This window comes from Marmota monax, unplaced genomic scaffold, assembly GCF_021218885.2.
Source record: "Marmota monax isolate L192 unplaced genomic scaffold, Marmota_monax_Labrador192_F-V1.1 WCK01_AAM20220418_F8-fsc00157, whole genome shotgun sequence".
Lineage (NCBI taxonomy): Eukaryota > Metazoa > Chordata > Mammalia > Rodentia > Sciuridae > Marmota > Marmota monax.
The window spans coordinates 2,977,751-3,001,925 of NW_026694573.1; the positions used below are offsets into that span (position 1 = coordinate 2,977,751).

Below are 24,175 nucleotides of genomic sequence, written 5' to 3' on the forward strand. Positions count from 1 at the left end.
AGGGCCCTGCCTGACAGGATGGGAGGAAGCCACTGCCTGCATCTGGACTCTGCAGGGTTGCCCATGATGGGGAAGACTACCTGTTGCAGTGGGGAGGCCCTTCTTCATTACAGGGCAGGAGTGGGCACCCTCTTGCAATTGAGGATGAGACCTGAGGATCCCTTCCAGCATGTGGATGCTACCCCATCCTTTGATTCTTACTTTTCTCCTTCATGTCTGAAATGGCTGGCTCTGAGATTCACAGGGACCTGTTGAGCCCTAACTAGCAGACGGCCCAGGACCCCAGTCACCTACTCAGATACCCTCCTATAGCCTTCTTACAGCTTACTCTCCCCAGCTGACCAGCTAGAGGGTCTCCTGACCCTCCACTCGCCTTCTGGCATAGAAAAGCCTGGCCCTTCCCTCACAGAGCCTCAGTTTCCTCATCTATAAATTATCTCTGATCTGTTCCAAGGTGAGGGACTGGCCAGTCTCTGCCATATGCCTGTTTCCCCCAGGACACTTTTTAATAGCCCTTTCTTCACAGTAGCTATTGTGCCATCTTCCAGAAGGAAGGGGGTGGAGATGTCTCTAAGGGATAGGAGAATTTGCCCATGGGCAAGAACACCTGTCACAGACAGGTTAGAGGTTAGGCCACCATTGAGACTCCGCCTAATGATGAGTCTTTAAAGGTGGGGGTAAGGCTTGGGAGGAGTGAATCTCAACCCTCTCAGACTCTTTATTAGGTCTGAGGCTCTGGACGCCCTGTCCCACACAGCAAGGTCCCACACAGCCCAGAGCAGCACTGGCTGGCCAGGGTTACCCAGCACCAGACTTCCGAGGGCTGGAGCTGGGGCCGCTCCAGAACCGGACTCTAGTCTCCAGGCTCCGATCCCTGCCGGTCTAGCCCCTCCGGATCTACCTCCCCCACCCAGGCTGCTGCGACAGGGAAAGTTTAGAACAAAAGGCAGCGGGGGGCGGGGCCGGGGCTGGGGCGGACTCGAGGGCGGGACCGAGGCTATAAGGGGCGGTGGCCCGGCGCGGCCCAGCAGGCCCAGCAGCCCCGGGGCGGATGGCACGGGCCGCCGGGTACCGAGGCGCGGATCCACGCGCGCTCCTGTTCCCGCTACTGCTGCTGCTGCTGCTGCTTTTGCCGCCGCCGCTGCTGGCCCGGGCCAAGCCGCTGGTGAGTGCCCGTCACTGGCCTGCTGCTCATCCCCAAGGGAAGACCAGGCACGCGATGGGCTCACCGGCCGAGCTGGACTCATGGGGGCGCCCCGGGTGGGCTGGGGCAGCCGGTACCTGAAACGCCTTCTGGGTCCCCGTGGGTATAATAATGAGCTTCCCGTCCCTAGAGGTATGCAAGTGGAACCTGCGCCGGGATCGCTCAGGCTGGAGGGGCGGGAGTCGGCGCTGGATTCACGCCCCCTCCCAGCTTGGCGACCTGCTCCCAGCCGCGAATGCTGGGGTGTGTGTTGGGAGAGCAGCAAAGGGAGTGGTTAGAGGGCCCCCTATTCATTCCAGGGACAAAGCCAGCAGGTCTCAGGCAGTTGTCAGCTTCCAGGTGTGTGGCCACTGAAAGCGGGCCTGCAGGTGTGCAGTGGAAGGAAGATACTGAAAGAGTTGGGGAGGGGAGAGACTTCTCTGGGGAAAATGGAGTGTGAGCCTGGAGAAGATGCCTCCCTCTGGTCACCTGCATGAGGGAGGTTTGGGAGAATTAGAAGTGCAGCGTGTGTGATCTTTCAATGGGGGTCAGAAAGAAAGGGGTACCATGAGTGATTGAGATCCTCAGAGAGTAATGGATGGGGAGAAAATGGAAAAGTATGAAATATGTGTTTGGGAGAGGAGAAGAAAATCCAGGTAAGAGAGCAAAGCTGTGTAAAGAAAGTGGTGGTGGTGTGTGTGGGGTGGGGGGAACAGGCAGGGCTTAGAGCCAGAGTCTGGACCACTTCAGACCCACAGGGCCCTGGGTATCTGGTCTACTCGCTGGGCAGCTGAGGCATCCAGATAGCTTGGCCAGAGATAAGAGCAGGAGGATGTGACAGGCAGGCATCCTGGGATTTAAGGCTTTGTCCAGCCACATTGGCTTTGCCTGGGCCAGTCTTGCCTGGTGCTGGCTATGAGAGTGGAAGGGCATGGAAAGATGGGGTACAATGGGTAGAGGGCAAATCTATCTGGAGATCTTGCATCTTCCCCAGCCCTCCTCCGTCCCCTGGGTAGCAACTGAACCTATGAGTTCAAGAATTGGAGAGATTTGAACCATGTGATCCTGAGTGAGTCCTCTTCCCCTTCAGAACCTCACCCGCTCTATCTGTAATGGGGAAGGGGGTAGGAGGGGTAATAGTGCCTACTATTGAGGATTAAATGAGGTAATGTCAGGCACACTGAAGCCACTCTGTCACCTGTAACTGTCACTGTGATGTTTATGCAGGGGGTAGCATTGGGGTTGGGGGCCAGGTGGAGTCTGAGCTGGGTTGTTGTCTATTGCTACTGACATACTTGGAGCATTTGGGGTCACCTCCAATGTGTTTATCCCTAGGCTGCCTTCAACAGGGCCAGGAGATTTCTGTAAATATTTATCTATCCCTGTTCCCAGCTTTCAGGGCTGATTAAAGCCCTGTCTGCAACTTAGTGGGACAAAGCTGCCTACCTTCCTAAAACCAGCAGAGAGGTGAGAAGATGGCCCATTAGGCAGAAGCAAAAAGAAGACAATCCTGCCTGTCAAGTGGCTGTGTGCCGTAGGCAGGTTGCTTGGCCTCTGGGACCCTCAGATGGGTCTGATGTTTCAGAGAATGGCCTGATATGCTTTCCTGTCTTCCTCACAGTGTAACACAGTGCTCTCTTCTCGAAATCACCTCTTACTAACAGCAGAAAACATAGCTGTGCTTAATTAAACCAATTAGAAAGCAAACTGGGGTCAAACTGGTTTCCTAGTCTGGGGTCCTCCCTTATCTCCCCTCCACCATTTTGTGGATTAGAAGTTGACCAGGCACTGTCCTTGAGTCTCTAAGCTCCACCAGAAGACTGGGTCAGCCAAGAAATTCCTTGAGTGTGTCTGAGGCTGTGGGTTGGTGGCTGTTAGAACAGAGAAGGGTGGGGCAGAGTGAGCCAAGCACCTAGCACAGGGAAGCCCAAAGGAGCTAAGAATGAGGGAATGCACTAGAAGCAGAAATTTCTCAGGTATGTGGGTTTGGGAGATAAGCCAAGAGCTGGGGGTAGGAGTTGGAAGTACTGGAAGGGAGAAGACATGAGTCCCGGTCTGAGACCAGCTCTTGCCTGACTTGCTTTGTGACTCTGAAAAAAAAAGACCTTGACCTCTCTGGGCTCTGTTTCATCTTCCAAGAAAAGAGGTAAGGGCTGGTCCCCAAACTCCCCAAGGCTGTAGATAAGGCTGCAAGTGGTCTGTGCCAACTAATAATACACCTTATGCTGGATCACAATAGTCCTGGGAGGATAGAGAATTTGGGGAGAACAAATTCCCAAGTATGGGAGGGAAGGGCCTCAGAGGCAGAGAATGGGGCCAGATGCTGCAGTGGATATTACAGAAGGATGTCACTTAGCTCTTTGGTGCCATCCCCCATTTGAGGGATGGGGAAGGCTAAAAGAAGACAGTGACTGTTTAGGGTTGTCTGACCATGGTCTTGGTTCCTCATGAGAGAAGGAGTGGAAGGGACAGGGTATATGGGGTATATATATCAATTATTGTCCCTCTCTTCATGACTAGCTATACCAGGCTTCACTGGGCAGCAGAGGAGAGAGATTTCTAGCATAAACTGAGCTGACAGGCTGAACTCTCAGGTTGTTAGAGGTTCTCAGGGAGGGCCGCCATACCCTGCTAGGGTTGACAGAAAGAATCTGTTTCTCCCCTAGATAGGCCAAATAGGAGCAGGTCCTTGCAGCTAGTCACACAGACTGGGGTCCACATTTTCAGGGTGAGACCTTGGATTTGGATTCATGCCCATCTTAGAGTAGAGTGGAAGATTCAATGAGTAGAAGATTCAATGAGCCCATATGCAGAGTGCCTGGGAAATAGCAAGTACTTAATAATTTTCCATTTTTCTGTTACTAGGTGAGGCCAGCCAGGGTTCCTCCTCCAGGGGACAGATGATTCAACCCTCAAGAACAAAGCAGACAGCAAGGGAGGGGGGCCGATTGAGAGCACAGAAGGTCCACTCCCTGCCAGCTATTATCTGAGCAAGCTGCTCCATCTCCTTGTTTGAGAAATGGGGATGATGACAGTGGAGTTGATAAGAGTTCCATCAGGGACTAAGAGCAGGTCAGTGTAGCTATAGGCAGGGTACTGGTCCACCACAGTATTAACAGTAAGTCCAGAATTAACTTATTAACAGTAAGTCCAGAATCAGGCGAGACCTACCACTTTGGCTGTATTGTACAAGGTAAATAAGTTCAAAACTTAATTACTTATTATTAATTGCTCACATCTAAAGTAGCTCCAAGTACCCCGGATGGTTCAGAAGGGCCTTTTTTTGATGCAGTGTCCTTGGGAGTTGAATCCTCAGCTCTGGAATGAGGAGCTTGAAAGGCTGGTACCCTGATCAGAGCTCTGGGTGCCTGGAGTGTGGGAGAGCTGCCAGAGGCTGAGGCTGAAGGCGGAGACTGAGTGGTCAGGCTCCCACCCCAAATATGGCTGTGGGGAGGCTGCAGCTGCTTCAGTCAGACAGGCCCAGACCAGACAGGTGCTGAACGTCTCAGTAAACAACACAGCTTCATCCTCTCCTCCAGCCCAGGAAGTAGACCTGTTTTTTGTGCAGTGTTTTGGAGCCAGGCCCTGGCCTTTGGCCTGGGACACCAAGGTCTTCATTTAGCCACCATGCCCTTGCTAGGTGACCTTGCAGGGTCTCCCAGCCTCTCTGAGTTTCTGCTTTTCTCATGCATGAGAACTGTGACTTCTGCAATGGGGACTCTCAGAGGGTGAGAGGATGCAGCTCAGGTCAAAATTGCCATCTGTGGTCCTGGGGGTTTGGCACAGATGGGACTGGATATCTGGTATCCGGCTGCTTCCACCCTCCCTGCATGAAACGGGTAGGCAGATCACATATCTAGCTCGCACTGTGTGCCTAAACCTGGCAGAGTGTGAGCAAAACCATCTCTGCTAGGAATCAGATGTCAGGGGGGCTGGGAATATAGCTCAGTGATAAAGCATATGAATGTGAGACACTGAATTCAATCCCCAACACACCCAGCAAAAAAAAAAAAAAAGGAAATCAGTCCTCAGTTACCAGGTACCAGGCCTCTGGTGAGTACTCTATATCCATCATCTTATTTCACCTTTAGATCAACCCTGGAGAGGGGATTATGACCCCATTTGTCAGGTAAACAAATAAAGGCCACAGTGCAAGGATGCTGGGAGAGAGAGGAGGGGACATCCTGTTATTTGCATAACAGGACAAGGTGTGTGTCTTTGCTCAATTAACACCAGAAGAAAGGGAGATAGCAATCAGTTTGCTCGGTGAGGGAAGAGCATTGGGGGAAGCAGAAGGAGTTTGCCTAATATTTCTTAGAAGCTTTTTGGTTCTATTCCAGGTGTAAATGGAGATTGCAGTTAGGGGCTCACAGGCTCATGGTCCCCCAAATTTAGTGTGCCCCATCCAGACTTCACTGACCTGAGCAGGGATTGGTGACAGGCAGCCCAGGGCTCTCCAGGAAGGGAGGATGAGAAAGCTTGATGCCTTGGAACAAGATGTCAGGAAACCATACAATCAGCCAGGGCCAAAGGACCCTGCTCTATGCCAACACCCCTCCCAGCCCTCACTCTTCACACTGTGCACAGATGATGTACACTACTGTGCTGATGAGCCTCACCTTTAGCTATGGGCCATGAGGACTATGGTCTGACCTGGCTCTTGCATCCTCTTTCTTGCCCAGGATACCTACCACCATCACCACCACCACCACCACCCTGTGAGAAGAGGGCCGCAGATTCAGCATGCAGCTCTGCCTAGTAGCCTGGCACCTGCCCTGGCCACTCAGGAGGCCTTCCCACCTGCCAATAGCCCCAGACCTCCTCGCTGTGGTGTGCCTGACCCACCAGATGGGCTGAATGCCCGTAATCGACAGAAGCGCTTTGTGTTGTCTGGAGGACGCTGGGAGAAGACAGACCTCACCTACAGGTAGAGGCCAGAGGCCACCAGAGCAGGACTTTGTGTCCATATGAGAACCTATCATCCTGCTTCACAAGACACACACAGGACTAGATCTACATAGTTAACAAATTTGTTTACCCATTGACCCCAGTCATCCTTGGACCAAAACTCTTTTGACACTCCAGTTCAGACACACACACAGTCTGATACCCTCCCATTGAACAGGGGGTGGGTCATCTGTCATCCTCCCAAAGAATCTCAGCACATGCCTGGGATGGGTGTTCAGTCTCCCAGGCAGGCTTTACTGGGGAATGTAAAGGCCAGGCCTGAGACTCCATGGTGAATGAGACAGAGTCACAGCCTGGTCCTCCCTGGGAGGTGGTTATTCAAATCTACCCTCATAATTTAGGCCTCATACAGGTGGAAAACATGGTGAGCAGGGACAGTAATAGAAGGCTCCTCAATGGGTGATATGGAAGGCCTCTGGGCAGGTGATAGTGGGCTGAGATTTAGCCTGAGAGAGAATGATCTGTGACATACAGCATTAGAGCCGAGATTGTGGAGGCCTTGGGTACTCCCTGGGTGGGGAACTGGGAACCAAGACAGGGCTTAAAAGCCCAGGGTCTCCCCCATAGTGAGTAGCATTGGCAGGTCTTGGGATTCTCATTTTTTGTATTATTTCTACCAAATGTAGAAACCTGTATATATCTAAGTACTCACAAACCCATACAAAGATGTACCCACATGGCCAGGGATACCAGATGGTTGCACCTAAGGCTCAGAGCATACCTGGCTTTCAACCTAGAGTACACCCACCCCCTGAGCATCCAGGGGCAACTCTCCGCTCCTCAGGCATCAGGAGCTTCTCTGCCCCAGGCCCAGGCCCAGGCCCCTCCACCTCCCCCCAGGATCCTCCGGTTCCCATGGCAGCTGGTACGGGAGCAGGTACGGCAGACTGTGGCAGAGGCCCTACAGGTATGGAGTGAGGTGACGCCACTTACCTTCACTGAGGTTCATGAGGGCCATGCTGACATCATGATTGACTTCAACAGGTGAGTATGCAGCATAGGACCCCTGAGGGGAAAAACCCTACTTCCAGCAGCAACTGACTCTATCCCCACCCACCCACAGGTACTGGCATGGGGACAACTTGCCATTCGATGGGCCTGGAGGTATCCTGGCCCATGCCTTCTTCCCCAAAACTCACCGAGAAGGGGATGTCCACTTCGACTATGATGAGACCTGGACTATTGGGGACAACCAGGGTATGGGCTGGAGACCCGTTTTCCAGATGGAACAAGTGGAGACCAGAGAGAATGGGCACCTACCATGGACCCAAGCTCAGGTCTAAAGCTTTGGTAACTGGTGATTGAAGGTGGGGGATTACTAATCTACCTCCCTTTTCCAGGCACTGACTTGCTACAAGTGGCAGCTCATGAATTTGGCCATGTGCTGGGGCTGCAACACACAACAGCAGCTAAAGCCCTTATGTCCCCTTTCTACACCTTCCGCTACCCACTGAGCCTCAGCCCAGATGACCGTAGGGGCATCCAGCACCTATATGGCCAGCCCCGGCGGGCCTCCACCTCCCAGGCCTCAGCTCTAGGTCCCCGGCCTGGGATAGACACCAATGAGATTGCACCAGTGGAGGTGAGACTGAGGAGGGTGGAAAGTCAGGAGTGAGACCCCGCTAGCCTCTGAAGCTCCAGTATGACCTCTTTTCTGATCCCTCTATTTCGCCCCAGCCGGAAGTTCCACCTGATGCCTGTGAGGCCTCCTTTGATGCAGTCTCTACCATCCGGGGAGAGCTTTTTTTCTTTAAGGCAGGCTTTGTGTGGAGGCTGCGCAGTGGCCGACTGCAGCCTGGGTACCCTGCATTGGCTTCTCGCCACTGGCAGGGACTACCAAGCCCTGTGGATGCTGCCTTTGAGGATGCTCAGGGCCACATTTGGTTCTTCCAAGGTGAGTATGGATTGGGAGTCAGCTCAAGTGACCTCCTATCATCAGGAATGTCATGGCCAAGGGTAGCAACAGACAGTTCCTCAGAGACATAATTGGTAGGGAGATGATGCCCAGAAGACTCAGGGCCAAGAGATAGCATGGATCACTCATCAAGCATAGCTGGGAGGCTCCCAAAGAAGGTAGCTATTGAGATCAGAATAGCATTGAAAGTTATTGCACATGCACGTTGGTGCACTTGACCCTCAAAGTGACCTTATGAGGTGGAATTCTAGGGATGGGGCCTCTGGAATGCTTACATGATGAAGTGACTCACTTGAGAGCACAGCTTGAAAAAGGCAGAGGAAGAATTTGATCCAGGTCTGGTGACTCTGAAGCCCATGCTTTCAGCTTTCAACTAGCAGAGATGAGAGCCTGGAGTATTCCAGGTGGCAGGATTTCATAAACAAAAGCACAGAATGGGAAACTCCATGTGGGTTCCTAGACAGCCAGGACCTGCTGTGACAGGGCTGGGTCCCAGGGAGTGGTCAACAGGCATTTGTGACAGGCAACTAAATGCTAGGGGATACAGCAGGAACCCAGGTAGCCCTCTGCTGAGTAGAATAACCTTCCCCATGTGCTCTTTTAAAGACTCTTCACTGCCCTACTTATCTCAGCTGGGTTCCAACATCCCCCTGAGGCTGGGAATGCTGAGCAGATATAATTGGCTCATATATTTTATGGAAAAGGAAACTGAGTCTGGGAGAGTCTGTGGTGGTGACCTAGAAGGTACACAGTGGTTGGGTGTGGTCACAGTAGCTTGATAGCTCCTTGCAGCTTTCCCTCTCTGCAGGTGCTCAGTACTGGGTATATGATGGTGAGAAGCCTGTCCTGGGTCCTGCACCCCTCTCAGAGCTGGGCCTGGTGGGGTCCCCAATCCATGCTGCCTTGGTCTGGGGTACTGAGAAGAACAAGATCTACTTCTTCCGAGGTGGGGACTACTGGCGTTTCCATCCCAACATTCGGCGTGTGGACAGTCCTGTGCCACGTCGGGCCACTGATTGGCGAGGGGTGCCTTCTGAGATTGACGCTGCCTTCCAGGATGCTGATGGTGTGTTGTGGGTAGGATAGCTGGTGGGAGGTGGGTGCAGCAGTTGCATCCCCCATCTGATGGCAGTTAAACCTTGTCACACCCACTTCAAGAGGCCCAGCTCTTTATAACAGGTCCTCTGTCTCCCCACATCTTACCCCCTCCTGGTGGCCAGCCATTGCTAGACCCTGTGTTGCAAATGAAGAGACTGAGTACCAGAACGGTGCAAGGACTTGCCCAGATCCTTTGGTCACAGTTGGTAAACAAGGGAGAGGATTTAGCCCAGTGGTAGAGCACTTACCTGTGGTAAGCAAGTCCTGGGTTTGATCCCCAACACTGCAAAATGAATGAATGAATGATCACTGTACACTGAGGACTATGAATGCTCTAAGCATAACACCAAGCTCCTTCCGTGTCTCTTGCAATGCTCAGATGAGCCCTCTCATGTAACACCTCTTATGAACCCACTTTTCAGAGAAGCTCATGCAATGAGGTCCCTAACCAGGGCCACTCAGATAGACAGTGTAGAGCCAGCACTCCAATCCTACCACTGGGAAACTTTCAGTAGAGGACTAGAACCAGTTTGGAACTCAAAATCTAGTACTATCTCACTTGACTGCCCTCTCTTTGCTTCTTTGCTCCCCCAATTTGGGACCCAGTGGGAGAGCTGTTGGGTTGGCCTCAGGCTCTGGGACTCCAGCATGTCTCTGTGTAGTCTGGTTGGCAGGTGTGGAAGTAAGATGACTAGGTAAGTGAGAGGAGAAGGACAGGTAGGAATTGGGTTCTAAGACTCCTTGCACCTGTCAGGCTGGACTAGACTCTTGTGTAGCTGGAAGCATTCCCTGGAGAGAAATGAAAGTTCTGAAACTAAAAGACTGGCTCTGGAACCCTCAGGTTTCAAGGAACTTAACAGTATCCAAGGCCTGTCTTCCCCAAGCCCGTACTTGGGCACAGCCTGACAGGCAGGCACAGGGCCCTCTATCCACTTTCCCAGGCCTGATCTTCTTTTCTCTTTAGGCTATGCCTACTTCCTGCGTGGTCGACTCTACTGGAAGTTTGATCCTGTGAAGGTGAAGGCTTTGGATGGCTTCCCCCGTCTAGTGGGCCCTGACTTCTTCAGCTGTGCTGAGACTGTCAACACTTTCCGCTGAAGCCCTCAGGGGCTCTGATCCCTGCCAGACCAATACCACTTATATCAGGATATGGACCCACAGCCATCTTTGTGTCTCAGGGCACCAGAATGGGACAGAGCTATGTTTACTCAGGGGGGTGGGATGGGGGTGCAACCACCATGACAACTGCAGAGAAGCACCATGCGGGTCATGGTCAACTGCCAGCAACTGTCTCAGACTGGGCAAGGAGGCTTTACTTAAAAGTGAGGGAGATCTTGGGGCTGGCCTTGGTCAAACCTGGCTGCCCAGTGTTTTCATCTCTGCCCCTCAGGGTAGGACCTTGGCAGAGATGGGGGAACTACAGCATCCTCACTCTATGCCTTCCTGTCAGGCTATGCTCAAGTATGGGAGATGCCTGCAGGGTTCTGGTACTGGAACTGGGGGGTGCTAGGAGCTCTGTGGCTTTCTACCCTGGTCAACCAACTGGGCCTTGGGGCAAGACCCTTTCCTGAGAAATCAGCTCTGGGTAGATGCTTGGATCTGGATGCATTCTCGTTGATGAGTCAAGAGATCTGTTCTCCAGGATGCAGGCTAAAAGATCCAGTCAGCTGGGAAGGGGGCTGCTTCCTCCTGGAGACCAGGAGCCTTAGAGGCCCCAACATACCTCAATTCTATCCCTGGCCAGGTCGTTCTGAAGCCCTCATCCAAATACTGGTATCCTCCAAAGCCATGTAAATGTGTGTACAGTGTACAAAGGTTTTTTGTTTGTTTCTTTTTTTTTTGACTAAGGACTGTCATTAAACAGGATTGTTTTCTAATTACCTACCTGCTCTCTTTGTGACGGTGTTCCTTTGGGTTGGCCTTGTCTTCGGAGTCAGGATTGAAACCCCTTCCCCCAAGCCTCCTATCCTTGGGGCTGGGCACAATGCTCAGGGCTCCTTCTGCTCCATTCCTCCATCACTTTTGGAAGAACACCTGCAGTGGCTTCTTAACTAGTTCCTGGCTTCCCCACTGACCCCTGCAGTTCATGCTCCAAAGTGGCCGTCCTTTTATCTAATCATGCCACAACCCACTCCTATTCTAAAATACTTTAGTTCCCACTGCTGTGAAAACACAGAACAAAACGTAGTTATCATGGCCCTTCCCAGTTTTCCTGCATCTCCTTTCACTGTTTTCCAGTCCCACTTGTCTTCCTCATAGTAGTACCCTATTACAGCTGCAATTTTATTAGACTGAACTGTATAAAATCGTCACTAGTGGGCTGTTTTTGACTTCATGCCATTACTGCTGTATGGTTGCTGTGACACTTTCTTAGTGTTGCCCCCACTCCCTTTAGGCTATAAGTGCTACAGGACAGAGCCCCAGGGCAGGGCTGGACTTGTTGTAAGAACAAAGCACACAGCAAAGGACGGAATGAAGGTGTACCCACCCCCCTCCAACGTTCATCTAATGCACCAGCCAAACCAAATAACACCTGGGTCTTTGAATATTGCCAAACTCCAAAGCCTTTGCCCAACCCAGCCCCCACCCATTGTTGCCATTCTGCCCATCCCCGAAGCCAAAGGAACAGCTGTGGGTATGAACTGGGATATCTATTCCTATAATCCTTCTTATCTGCTTAGCTGCACTGTGTTTCTGGATGCGGAAACCGAGGTTCCGGCCTGGGGTCACAAAACATGAGGGCCTCTCAGGTTTCCAGATGTAGCTCTGTCTTCCTCTGGGTCTTCAGGCCTCACTTCCTTTCTTCACCCCTGGGCTGAATGCCAGTCCTGGCTGTGAGACTGGGAAAGCCACCGCCTGACTCAGGCCCTCAGTGGCTATTTCGGTCCATGAGAAGCCTTCATCGCACAAGACTTGGGAAACATCCTAGAATGGAAAAGAAACTGGTAGTGGTTCCTTTAAGGATTTTGCGGGAACGCGCCTGATCTTTTGTTTGGGCGGCGGCGCGCGCGTCAGCGTCAACGCCCGCGCTTGCGCACTAAGGAAGGCCTGGTCGTCTTCTGTGGCGGCAGCTTAGGAGCCCGGTGGTGGCGCGAGCGCCTGCCCGGCCCTCCCTTCCCCTCCTGGCCCCGGTTCCCCTCGGTTCGGCGCGCCCCGGCCCCACCCCAGCCTATCTGATCCTTCACATCTCGGCTCCGGCCGCTCGCCTCCGCCGCCGCAATGATGATGATGGCACTGAGCAAGACCTTCGGGCAGAAGCCCGTCAAGTTCCAGCTGGAGGACGACGGCGAATTCTACATGATCGGCTCTGAGGTAGCCCGCGGCGCGTTCTTGCCCTCCCCGGCCCCGGTCCCGCGGGAGCCCCGGGGCGGGTCTGTGCGCCGGGAGCGCGCGTCTCCATTCATCGCGGCGGCGGCGGCGGCGGGCGGGCGGGCGCGTGCTTGGGGCTGCGGGGCGTGGTCTGGTGGGCGTGGCCGGGCCGGCCCCTACTTGATCTGGGTTTACTTACCCATTTCAGTCGTCTCGGACGCTATCTGCTGCCAGGGCTTAAGATACCACCGGACTTGCGCTAAGTTGGTACAGCTCCAGCCCGACGCAAAGGAATGGGATCTTATGTTAGCCCTTGTGGCTCCTGGGGGCGGAGTGGCTGCACTACTGCCTTTGAACCTTCTGAGATGTTGGAAACCTCAGGGGCACTCCCTCCCGTTGCTCCAGGCGAAGTCCTGAAATCTGGGGTGGTGAACCTGAGACTTAGAAAAGGCCCATCCCCTTTGTCTTCATTTCCTCTGAGGTGGGTGGTGGAGGTGTTTTGGCCTTTGTTTATCTGAAGAAACTGATTGGGAGAAGGATGTTTGCTTTGGGGTGGATAAGGCCCCAGTGCTTGGAATTGGATCTTTCAGCAATTGAAGCAATTGATACGTTGATTATCTGTGAACTGATCCTGAATTATTACAAGGGAAAAATCTTAAGGATTCTTTAATCCTTAACTAGAAGTGGCAGGGCTTTGTTGAATCAGCTGGACGACTGACTTTAGGAAAACCCTACAAATGGCCCATCAGTGGGGGTTTGTACTGAGTATATATATATATTTTTGCAGCTAGCCCTGTTCTTTTAGATCTCACAGCAGTCCTCAGCTATTTGATTTTCCTTTAAAAAAATTAAAATGGGGGGCCTCCCCATGTTGCTCTGGCTGGCCTAGAGCTCAATATCCTTCTGCCTCAGCCATCACAGTAGCTGGGATTAGATATGCAGTACCATGCCCACCTCTTTATATTCTTTTTTGTTTTTAAATTGTAGATAAAAAAATCATATGAGCAAATATCAAGCAGTAGAGTCTCTTGTGTAAGGAGGTAAGTGCCAACTCTGGAGAGCTAAAGTCATTACAGAATGCGAAGGATTACCTCTCCTTGCAGTGGTTTTCAGTATCACACACCAACATTTCATTCATGTTGTTAATTTTTTTTTTTTTTTTTGACAATTGAACAGTGTGATGAATGAAGCCTCATACTGGTCACGCCAAGGTTTTTAGGACACCCCCATGATTCCTGTTATTGCTGTATCAAGTTATTGTTGTCTCATCAGAACTTTAGTGTTTCCACTTTTCACCAGTTTTTTAATAAAACAAAAAGAGCAGGATGCAATAAACTTTACATGTTGTCACTTTAAATGCTGTTGTTCCAGGAAGAATGTTCTGAGGACATGGAGTCATGTCTATCCATCTCCCACGGCTTAGAATGGTCCTCAGCAGTGAGTAGGTATCTGTATAAATGCAGGGTGTAAAAGGCAGTTGAGGAGTTTCAGTGTGTGATATTGGGCAGGTTGTTTTAAAGAAACCTATACCTGATCTAATGAATGAAAAAGGAATCTGTTTGGCCTGGACTCTGAGAGGATGGTACCTTTTTTGGGTATTAGGGATTGAACCCAGGGACGCTTAACCACTGAGCTATATCTTCAGCCCTTTTTATATTTTTATGTTGAGACAGGGTCTTGCTAAATTGCTTAGGGCCTGAGCCACTGGGATTACAGCTGTGCGCCACCTCACTTGGTAGAGGGTAGTACTTTTGAAAGGAAAGTTCTCATTTTTTTTGATGGAGCAATTGAGAAGCAGCACGTGGCAAGGTGGGAAGAAAACCACTGGAGGCTTAGGTTCAGCCCTTCCTTCTGTCTTTGGGGATCCAACCTAGGGCTTTGTGCATGCTAAGCACATGCTCTACCACCAAACTCTGTCCTCAGCTGATATCTTCGTTCTCACATGTATAATGAAATGTTTAGACTAGATGGTCTCTAAGAATCAACCCCAAATGCATTTTAGGTTCTAGAAGGCTGACTTCAGTCTTCTCATTTAGCCCCTTCCCACCTGGTCTTTTCTGTTAAGTGAGAATAATCATCCTGAGACCCAAATGGAGAGGCGGTTTACTCTCTTGGACCCAGCTTAACAGTCACCAGGTCTTTGGAGTTGAGGGAAGGGTTTAGGTAATAGCACTATTTTCCAGTAGATCCTGCAATATTAGTCCTTCACCTTGGAAAACAGGCACTATATTCAGAGTGGTAGGCTGGCCAGAGCAATACAGATGGTGCCTCTGTGTGACATTGTGGAGCTGTCATCAAAGAGTATCTGCAGTCATTATGAGTATGTGTCACTGTTTTCCCACCTTCTATAGGCAGCTAGATATACCAAGCCAGAAGCATAGAGCTAGAGAACTCTAAGAAATCAAGTCCAGCATCTTCATTTTACATTTAAGGATTCTGAATTCAGAGAGGGCAAAGCCTGGTTCAGGGCAAAGCCAGGAAGGCAAACCTCAGTATCCTAAGTTTTGAAGGGACCTTGGAAGGTGTGTAGGGTCTGAGAGTCCTGCAGAACTTTCAAGGCAATCATGGTAGCCAGTATTGTCAACATATTTTCAAAAATCTAATGGAAACTATACTTTTACCCTTGGATGGTAACAATACGCTTGCCAGATAGCAACAAGATGTCTGTGTTCTCTGTCTGGCACTGAGGGACTCACTGTGTCTTTGTCTTTCTCTTCTTATGATGTTTAGGAGCCTTGGTTGTTGATCTTCCCTTTATGAAACATGGAGATATGCACTTTTACTAAATAAATATATACTATTCTGGGTAGATAGAATGGGAGAAATATAGAAGTGCACCTTTGTAGGGCAAGTTCAGAGTTGCTAAGCATATAAGTCTAGGATGCAGTTGAAACTAGCACCTGGTACTCCATCTGTGGCTGTCTTCTACAATGTGACTCTGAAGCAACTGTTTCTGAAAAGTTGAGACTATGGGGTATCTTTATACAAACTTTAGGACTAGCTTTCTTTTCATGAAAAAAGTTACTTTCTATATACTACAAACTGAAGCTATTGTTTGGGGAAGTAATGATTTATGTGGCAGCCTGGTGATTGTCAATAAGTGATTTTTAACTCTTTGGAAAATTCTTTTGGTATCCTCAGTTTGGGCTTTGTTACTAAACAAAGCAACACAGGCCATGGGGAAATTACCGTGCATCTGTCTAAAATTAAAAGACTTTTCAGTGTTTATTACATCATAAAAATATCAAAGTCTGCTTCTTAAGATAAAAGAAGGTCAAAGAAGCTTTGCGTTTATGGAAAGTGCTAGAGATCCTTATTCTAAAATCAAATCACCATGAGCTTCTTGCTAAACTCTGGGGTCTTCTTACTAAGCTCCTTGTAGACATCTGGTCAGACCCTTCGGAACTTGATTCTGTTGTCAGAATGCACAGATGCAGGCCAGATGTGCACTGCTGTTGAACCCTTGATGTCAGCAGAATGTGTTTTATTGTTGCTGAAAGCCTGGCGCCTGGGGTCCACCTGAAAGCCTGTTTGTTGGACACTCAATCCAACAGATCCTCTGCATACCAGGACCCTCCCCTTCTACATGGAGATGTGACCCTCATAATGAGCCTTCTTGCTTTACCTCATAGGTGGGAAACTACCTCCGTATGTTCCGAGGTTCTCTGTACAAGAGATACCCCTCACTCTGGAGGCGACTAGCCACTGTGGAAGAGAGGAAGAAAATAGTTGCATCGTCACATGGTAAAAAAACAAAACCTAACACTAAGGGTGCGTCTTCACGAGGGTTTGTAAACCTGTTTCAAAACCACTCGCTTATGTCATGAAGATAAAACGTTTTCACTCCAGTGTCTTCACTGCAGCCTTGACCTTAGCCAAGCAGGAGCATCCCAGGGGCAGGGCTGCCCTGTAAGCACACATGCAGCTCAGGTGAGAGTGCAGCTCAGAGAGCTATTGGTTATCCATTGTCAGGTATTTTCAGCTGGGCCAGTGGGGGTTGAGGACCAGGGCTGGGACAGTAGCAGGTGCTGTGAAGACATGTTGGTTTCAAAACGTTTTAGGAATGCTGCGATGCTCTGTCATCTGCCGTGGGCGTGTTGCCATAGTCATCCTCCATGCAGCCCTAGTGATGGGTGGTGGCCCCAGCCCCCACTCCCCTCTGAGGCTTTCACTGCTTGCCTCCCAGAGCACATCCATCCATAGCACTTCATTCCCCCAACAGCCAGTGTGCTAAGCTCATGTGCATGTCCCTGCTCAATGTGGCCTGCCATGTGCCTATTGCTTACTAGGTGAGCTGCCTGACACTAGTGAAAGTAGCATGCTTCAGGCCATGGCAGCTCTGTGTAGGGCAAATATGCTCTTTAGCCATTCTGAGGGCTTCATTGGAAGACATATCCACAGGGACACTGGATGCAGTGTGCCATGTGACAAAACTGCTTCCCGTTTGGCAATGGTGCCTTGTAGAGAGCTGCCCTGAGCCTGAGAATATGTGTGTGTGTGTGTGTGTGTGTGTGTGTGTGTGTTGCTTTGCAGTCTGTCTTGTTTGGTTGCATCTGTAAGTACTGCTGTGGTTTTGCCCGCTGTGGGCAAACTCAGGGTTCTTTTAACGCAGGAGCCGGAGCTGCTTTATATTTGCTGTTATAACATTTCCACTCATTTGCTTAAAATGGTTTTTCCTCTGTGTTCCTTCTGCCCCAAGTGGAGCATCAGTCACTAATGCAGTGACTTCCTAGCTTTGCTTTTCCCTCGGCAAGTCCCTGGTGAAATCTTGGTGATGCTTCTGCCTTGTGCTTTGGACATACCTTCTCTATAACCAATTGATTCCAGGAGAAACCAGCTTGGGCCCACATACAGGTAGCAGCTCTTGACCAAGGTTCCCTGGAAGAGCTAGAGGTCAAGTTGCCTAGAATCTCTCCTGTTTTCCAGATAGCATGACAACACTTGCTTGGGGACAGAAATTTCTGGTGTGAAGCAGCTCTTCCCAACTCTCTAGGCTCTTGTTTTAAAAGAAAAGTGTTCTTCATCTTTCACTCCATCTCCCCACCTTGCTTTGTGTTGTGAATTGTGGTGGTGTCAGACCTCTTCCCACTGGGGTGTTATTCTGGAGCCTTCCTGAGTCCCTGAGCTATTGTAGCCCTTAGTGCTGCAGCTGCCCCAAGTGCTTCCTTTGCCCCTGAGCTAGTGCTCTGGAGAAAATTAGTCTAAATCAATCCCAATGGAGGCTTTACTCAGTATGACTTCTAAAAAAAAGCCCACCATCCAGATTACCCGTTTGGAAGAGGCCAGTGTTCAGCAGTAGTAAGTTTGACACTTTGCTTTTCCCACCTCCTGCATGTGAGGACCTTGATGTGCTGTCTCCAATTGGCTGGCTGCTGTTTACTGCCACTGCCAGCAGGGTGACCACAGTGGTGTCCTTCCACTTACAGATCATGGATATACCACTCTGGCCACCAGCGTGACTCTGTTAAAAGCCTCAGAGGTGGAAGAGATCCTGGATGGCAATGATGAAAAGTACAAGGCTGTGTCAATCAGCACAGAGCCCCCCACGTACCTCAGGTAATGTACTCCTGACCCAGGTGTACTCCAGGGATACCTGCAGGGATTCTTCTCATACTCAAGAACAGGTTGGGGTGGAGTTGAACTGAAATGTCTTTCACCACTTTATCCACTGAGCATACAATTGTCTAAGTTTCTTCTTTGTCTCTGGATTTCCTAAGAAGCATAGGCTAAATCTTGAATTCTGGAGAGTGGTCAGGAGTGCCTTGAACAAGGGATTCATTTGTCAGAAAAACAGTGGCTCAGATAAACTCACAAAGAAACAATATATTTGAATGTTTAAAAACTTATAATCTTTTCAGAGACAATTAAAAAGGCCGTGTAATTAGAAATTTTGTATGTTGTAATTTAGTCTATACATCCAGATTTATTTAAAAAAATTTTTTTGGATGGTGATGCTGGGATTGAAACCAAGGCCTTTGAGCACATGTTCTACCATTGAACTCCCAACCTCCAATAGATAAATACAGGATGGTTCAGACCTGGAAATACAAGAGGTACACAAACACTGGAAGACTGTTTGTCCTCATGTTTAATATTATTTTTTTGAGTGCTGAGAATTGAATCCAGGCCTTTGTTCAGGCTAAGCACATGCTCTCAGTTATACCTTCATACATTCACTATAATTTTAAAAATTCAAATAAAAAAAACAAAGAATTGGGGCAGGTTTGATAGAACTGGCCACACTTTCATTCTGGAGATAGCTCTAAAGATAAGTATAAATTTTTTTGTAAAGTGTTAAAACATCAAACTTTTTTTTTTTTTTGCTGGTTCATTAGTTTCTCCCTGGGAGTTGTCCTAGGGAAATAATTTAAAAGAATAAAATGAATACATAGACCCATTATATGTGCAGAGATGTTTTTTGAAGAGTAATGAATAATAATGGAGACTATGGAGCCTTTCAGTGTCCAGCCTTAGGAAGGCCAGGTATGAGAAACTGCAGCCACTTGAATGGACTAGAATGTGATCTTTCCGAGTCATGATTAAATAGACTCTTCAGCCATCTTCGAAGTGGCTCACTTGAGTGAGACATGCAGAATACAAGATTGTACCTACTTATTTTATGCTTTCTTCTCTCAAGAAAAAATGTGCTTATATACACAAAAGCAAAGAACACTAGGGGAAAAAGGATTATTGTTCAGAATTGTATGGTTGTGGAAAATCATTTCTTTGTAGATTTTCTCTCAACTCTGCTATTGAATTGATTCTCCCCAAGAAAAGTGGCATGCATCCAGTCTGGCTAGTTTTGTAGACATGTGCTCGGCAGATTCTTATTCCCTCAAGGGATGTGGTAGGAACATAAAGATGGCTAGACTTTACCAGGAAGTCATAGAAGGAAATTATGTACATATGGACAGCACTTTTAAGTTTGCCCAAGTCAGCTGGAAACCTTTTATGGAGTGTAAACAGAGTCTTGATGATCATGTCATCTGAGGACCAGCTGAGTGAGTAGAATCCTCTTAGCCTGGAGGTCAAGATAAACAGGGGTAAGAGATGTCAGAGGTTCAAGGGAAGCAGCTTTGACTGGCTCCACACTATTCAGTCAGCTTGACAAGGGGCCTGTCAGCCTCCCCACCCCATCACTGGACAGTTTGGCAGAGGCGGAATGCCCTCTCATGGGGCCTCTGGGAAGATCTTGCATGAGGAGTAAGGTTAGAGTTCATGACTTAGATTCTCACATTCTGTGTATGACTAAGTCTGTTTTTTTATATTTGTTATGTCTGTGATGTGTAACATCGTTTGCATTGTCTAGTTAAGCTGACTGGGTACTGTAAATTTCTCCCTGCTGCCACCCACACTCAAGGGGTGATCCCAAACCTCAGCATTGGGAGTATAAGTGGCCACAGCTTTAGAAAAAAAACAACAACAGTTAAAGGACCCAGGGCCAAGGCAGGCCTGGCTACTGTCTTTGCCCTTCATCACCCACGGGAAGGAAAAAGGCTTATGTGTTACTTTCCCCAGATTGCTCTTTGAGAATGCTGTCAAGTGGTTGTCACCACTTTTTCTGAACAGAAAGTTATTGCAGGAGTCATCTGTGCAGATATAAAGGTGTTAGTAGGGATATAAAGGTGAATGGCAAACTCATTGCTCTCTTGTTGCTCACCTTTTTGCCAGGGAAGATGAATACACAAAGAACCTGAGTGCTCTTATCTGTCCAGAACTTCAGTGTAAAACAGTTTTGGGGATTTTCTCAGTCATAAAAGTACCTGGAATTCAGAGAAAAGAATGAGTCCTTCATGGGACATGGGTTATTTAAATTACCTTGGGTGTCACTTTGTAAAAGGTGTTCACCAATCCATCTTTTCACCTCCACTGCTCTGGAAGCTCAGGAGCCAGAAGACTTGCCAAGTTCATCTCAGGATGCCTGGCACGTCTTAAGTCATGGTCTGTTGGGCATGGTGGCACAAGTCTGTGGTGCCACTTACTTGGAAGGCTGAGGCAGGAGGCCGAGGTGGGAGGATCTTTTGAGCCTGGGAGGGCCAGCTGGTGCTATATGAGTGAGACTGTTTTAAAAAAAAAAAAAAAAAAATCACAGTCTAATGATATCTCTCCCTTTTAACCCTGAGGACTTTTAGCCATGTGCTGGGTAAGTCAGTTTCTCACAAAACTCTTTTTTTTTTTTTTCTCACAAAACTCTTGAGACCCTGTGATGGGGTATCTCTGTCCAGCCTCTACCACTCCTTTGAAAGCTCATAGAGCTGTTATCCCTACTGTTTTCCTTAAACACCCTTTCCTCCCCACAATGAACCCCTCCATGACTCAGTGTTTAAAGCTCCTCTGCAGCATCCACTCCTCTGGAAAGCGTTCATTCCCATAATTAAGGACATGCTTCTGTGGGAGCCAAGCCTAGCATGTAGCCATTGCTATGGGTTAGCACCAACTCATGCTCTGGACCATGTCTAATGCTCCTTTGCACCCTTCCCCGCTGTACAATGCTAGTGAGAGCCTGAGGAACAGAGCCCTGTAGAGTCAGGGTGTACAGGCATCCTTCATAGGTGGGAGCCTAGCAGCAGTGTAGTAGGCGTCCACAAGTAGAGGACTGGTGAACAGAATTAGTCTCCTAGTCTTACAGGGCTGGGGTGCTTTTTCCTGTGTCTCTCCAGGGAACAGAAGGCCAAGAGGAACAGCCAGTGGGTGCCCACCCTGCCCAACAGCTCCCATCATCTGGATGCTGTGCCATGTTCCACCACAATCAACAGGAACCGCATGGGCCGGGACAAGAAGAGAACTTTCCCCCTTTGGTGAGGAAATGCTGCCATGTAGATTCCATGTCTGTTCCTCAGCGACTTTCAGTCCCCTTTCCAGAGAATACTATGCTGTGACATTGTGTTTTTCCCATCATGCTACATTACTGCCTCCTCCTCCTTGAGAGACTATTTTTCCCTGACTCCCAGGACTTGTCCCTGGCTTTCCTCAGTCTCCCTGGCTCTGCCTGTTTTGATTCTTTCACTTTTTTCCTCCTCATTTCTCCAGTATCTCAGGCATCTTCCCAGGGGTTCAGTCCTTTCCTCTGCCCTCCATTTTTTACGAGCTGGCCACTGCCAGTCTGTTGTCCACATGACTCTCGCTATATCAGTTCCCTGTGACTGCTAGAACTAACCACCATTAACTGGGTGATTTAAAGCAGCACAGGTTCTATTCTTTTGCAGTTCTATAAGCCAAGAATCTAAAATCATTTCACTAGGCCAAAATCAAGGTTTGGGCAGAGCTGTGTTCCCTTTGGAGATTCTAGCGGCAAATCTGTTCCTCGTCTCTTCTGGCTCTGGTGGTGATCATTTCTTGGCTTATGGCCACATCACTTCAGTCCTTGCCTCCTTGGTCACATGGCCTCTCCCTTTGTGTGTGTGAAAGGTCCCTCTGTTTCTTCTTAGAAGGACACTGATATAATATAGGACCCAGCTGGATAATCTCTCAGGGTCCTTCACTTAGTCACATTTGCAGTCTCCTTTTTTGGGCCCACATGAGGTAATGGTCACAGGTTTTAGAGATTAGAACATAGATATCTTGGGGAACATTTTGCAGGCTTCTATCCCCATTTTTGTCTCAGAGGCTCAGACCTCCCTGACCACCACCTTTCCTTCTGTCCTTAGCCAGGCACTTGGTAACTGCAAACTTCTCTATTGTGAGATTTGGTGTCCATCTTTCCCCTTGCTCAGGCCAAAAGCCTTGCATTCTTTCTCTTCTCCTTCCTTTTTCTCACACCACAAGTCTAGTCTTTGCAGATTATTTGCACAAACCCCTGAGTTTCTGGAATTGGGCCACCCTTGGCCAGCTTCCTCTCAGGTCTCATGGGAATTTGCAGCAGCCTCTCCTTGTCTCCTCGTTTTGCATTTTGAACTCTGCAGTCATCATGGGCCTCTGCTTGGACAAATTTTATTGCCGCTCAAAGAATCCTCCAGACTCCCAATCACACTCAGAGCAGAGGCATGAGTTCACCACCACCAGCCAGGCCAGCAGAGGCCTGGCCTGGTAGTGGTGGTGCTACTGTGCTGTGCTCTGCATCACTCACCCTGCCTCAGAACCATCGACCTCCTTGTTGCTCTCAAATGGCCCAGGACTGTGTCTTACACTTTATTCTGCTGGAGCTCACTTTTAGCAGCATCTGCAAGGCTCATCCTTACCCCACTCATCCTCCCTTTTCCCCCATTCCCTTCTTTTTTCTTTCTTTCCTACCTTCCTTCACTTCTCCCTCCCTTCCTCTCCCTTCCTTCCCATTTCATACTTGAGTGTCATCTCCCCCTTGCAAGTGGGCACTCCTCTCTCCAGCATTCCTACCTGTTTCCCTGTCTGTGTTCCCCAGAGCACTCATCCCTAGCAATTGGGAGTGTTTTCCTCATTGGTCTGTCATCTGTTTCCCTAGCTCTCTGAAGGCAGTTCACAGTCTGAGAGGAAGAAGACAACTGAGGCTTCCGCTCTATCCTATCACCAACATGCCTGCACTGTCTTTTCCCTCTTTATCTTCCTAAAGTACATCAGTTTCTTCCTCAGAATCTTTCTGGAACTCCCTCAGGGCAAGAGCCAGATTTCACATCCTGAGATGGAGAACTGTCATCACTTTGACACCCATCAGCTTTGTGGTGTTCTCCAGGACCACTCTCCCATGTGATCTCTCTCTACCTTCAGCAGTCTGTTTGCTGCTCCCTTTGCAGTTCATCCATTTTCCTGTCTCTTGGCCTTTCCTTGGGTATTTCCTCTTCTGGAAATGCCCTTCTTCTTTCCCATAGTTTTCTTTGAATGTTCTATTTGGGGCTTAAATATTCCATTAGAGTACATCTAGACCTTGTTCCACTTTCAGAGTCAGCAGCTTCCTGTCCCTTCCCTGTGCATCCATGAAGTGTGCATCTCTACCCTGTTGCAGCATTATCTGCAGACAGGCAGATACTTGTCATTTATGGCCCCTCCAGTCTCTATTCGATTCTGGCCTTGGGACCTCTGCTGGACTCACTCATCTGTGCTGCCTCAGTGTTAAGTGAGGGTCCTTATAAGAAGTAGTCTTTCCCCTTCAACCCATTTACAATGATCCAGCAGTACAGAGGAAAGCAAAAACTCACATGCTTGGGGCCACAGGCACAGGGATGCATAATTTCCTGGCTGACTGCTGCTGCCATTTCACTTTCAGCTTTGATGACCACGACCCAGCTGTAATCCATGAGAATGCATCCCAGCCTGAGGTACTGGTGCCCATCCGGCTGGACATGGAGATCGATGGGCAGAAGCTGCGGGATGCTTTTACTTGGAACATGAATGGTATGTGGGTGGTTGATTTGGGCAGGACCTTATGTGCAAATAACTCCTTTTACCACCAGCTGCTGTCTGGTGGATTTTGGACCTGACATTTAGAGCATTGGGGCATAGTTCTTAAGGGTGTGGACTCTGGGTTCATCCTGGTTCTGCCACAGTACTCTATTCCTGTGGGCTAGGCATGTGTCTTAGGCTGTTTTCTGTTGCTATAACAAACTACCTGAGAGTGGGTAATTTATAGAGAAAAAGATATTTACTTTGGCTCATGGTTCTGGAGGCTGGTGTGTCTGAGATCAGGCAATTATAACCTGTCAGCTTCTAGTGAGTGCCTCATGCTGTTTCAACTCATGGCAGTACAGGGGGAGGTGTGTGAGAGAGACAAAGCAAGGGGTGGACTTGCTTTA

At 49.2% G+C, this 24,175-nt stretch overlaps 2 protein-coding genes across 6 annotated transcripts in view; both read left to right on the forward strand.

Annotated features, from left to right (window-relative positions):
- Positions 1–1,019: 1,019 nt before the first annotated feature.
- Positions 1,020–11,044, forward strand: Mmp11 (matrix metallopeptidase 11). 4 transcript variants are annotated; one of them, XM_046421305.1, is made up of 8 exons: positions 1,020–1,165; positions 5,866–6,110; positions 6,992–7,135; positions 7,215–7,348; positions 7,492–7,733; positions 7,829–8,045; positions 8,875–9,132; positions 10,129–11,044. In XM_046421305.1, exons 1-8 carry the CDS (start codon positions 1,052–1,054, stop codon positions 10,260–10,262), a joined length of 1,488 nt encoding a protein of 495 aa, XP_046277261.1. In that variant the 5' UTR covers positions 1,020–1,051; the 3' UTR covers positions 10,263–11,044. The 4 variants fall into 4 exon arrangements, with proteins under 4 accessions (XP_046277261.1, XP_046277262.1, XP_046277265.1 ...); XM_046421306.1 differs by having other exon boundaries at positions 9,013–9,132; XM_046421309.2 differs by lacking the exon at positions 10,129–11,044 and having other exon boundaries at positions 8,673–8,988.
- Positions 11,045–12,245: 1,201 nt separating this feature from the next.
- Smarcb1 (SWI/SNF related, matrix associated, actin dependent regulator of chromatin, subfamily b, member 1) overlaps positions 12,246–24,175 on the forward strand; it is a 32,281-nt gene continuing 20,351 nt past the window's right edge. The window contains exons 1-5 of one of the 2 annotated variants that reach the window (XM_046421310.2): positions 12,246–12,476; positions 16,106–16,244; positions 17,900–18,029; positions 21,134–21,271; positions 23,650–23,777. In XM_046421310.2, the coding sequence (XP_046277266.1) occupies positions 12,384–12,476; positions 16,106–16,244; positions 17,900–18,029; positions 21,134–21,271; positions 23,650–23,777 (628 nt within the window). In that variant the 5' untranslated portion in view covers positions 12,246–12,383. The remainder of the gene's footprint in view (positions 12,477–16,105; positions 16,245–17,899; positions 18,030–21,133; positions 21,272–23,649; positions 23,778–24,175) is intronic. The other variant, XM_046421311.2, reaches the window with a different exon arrangement.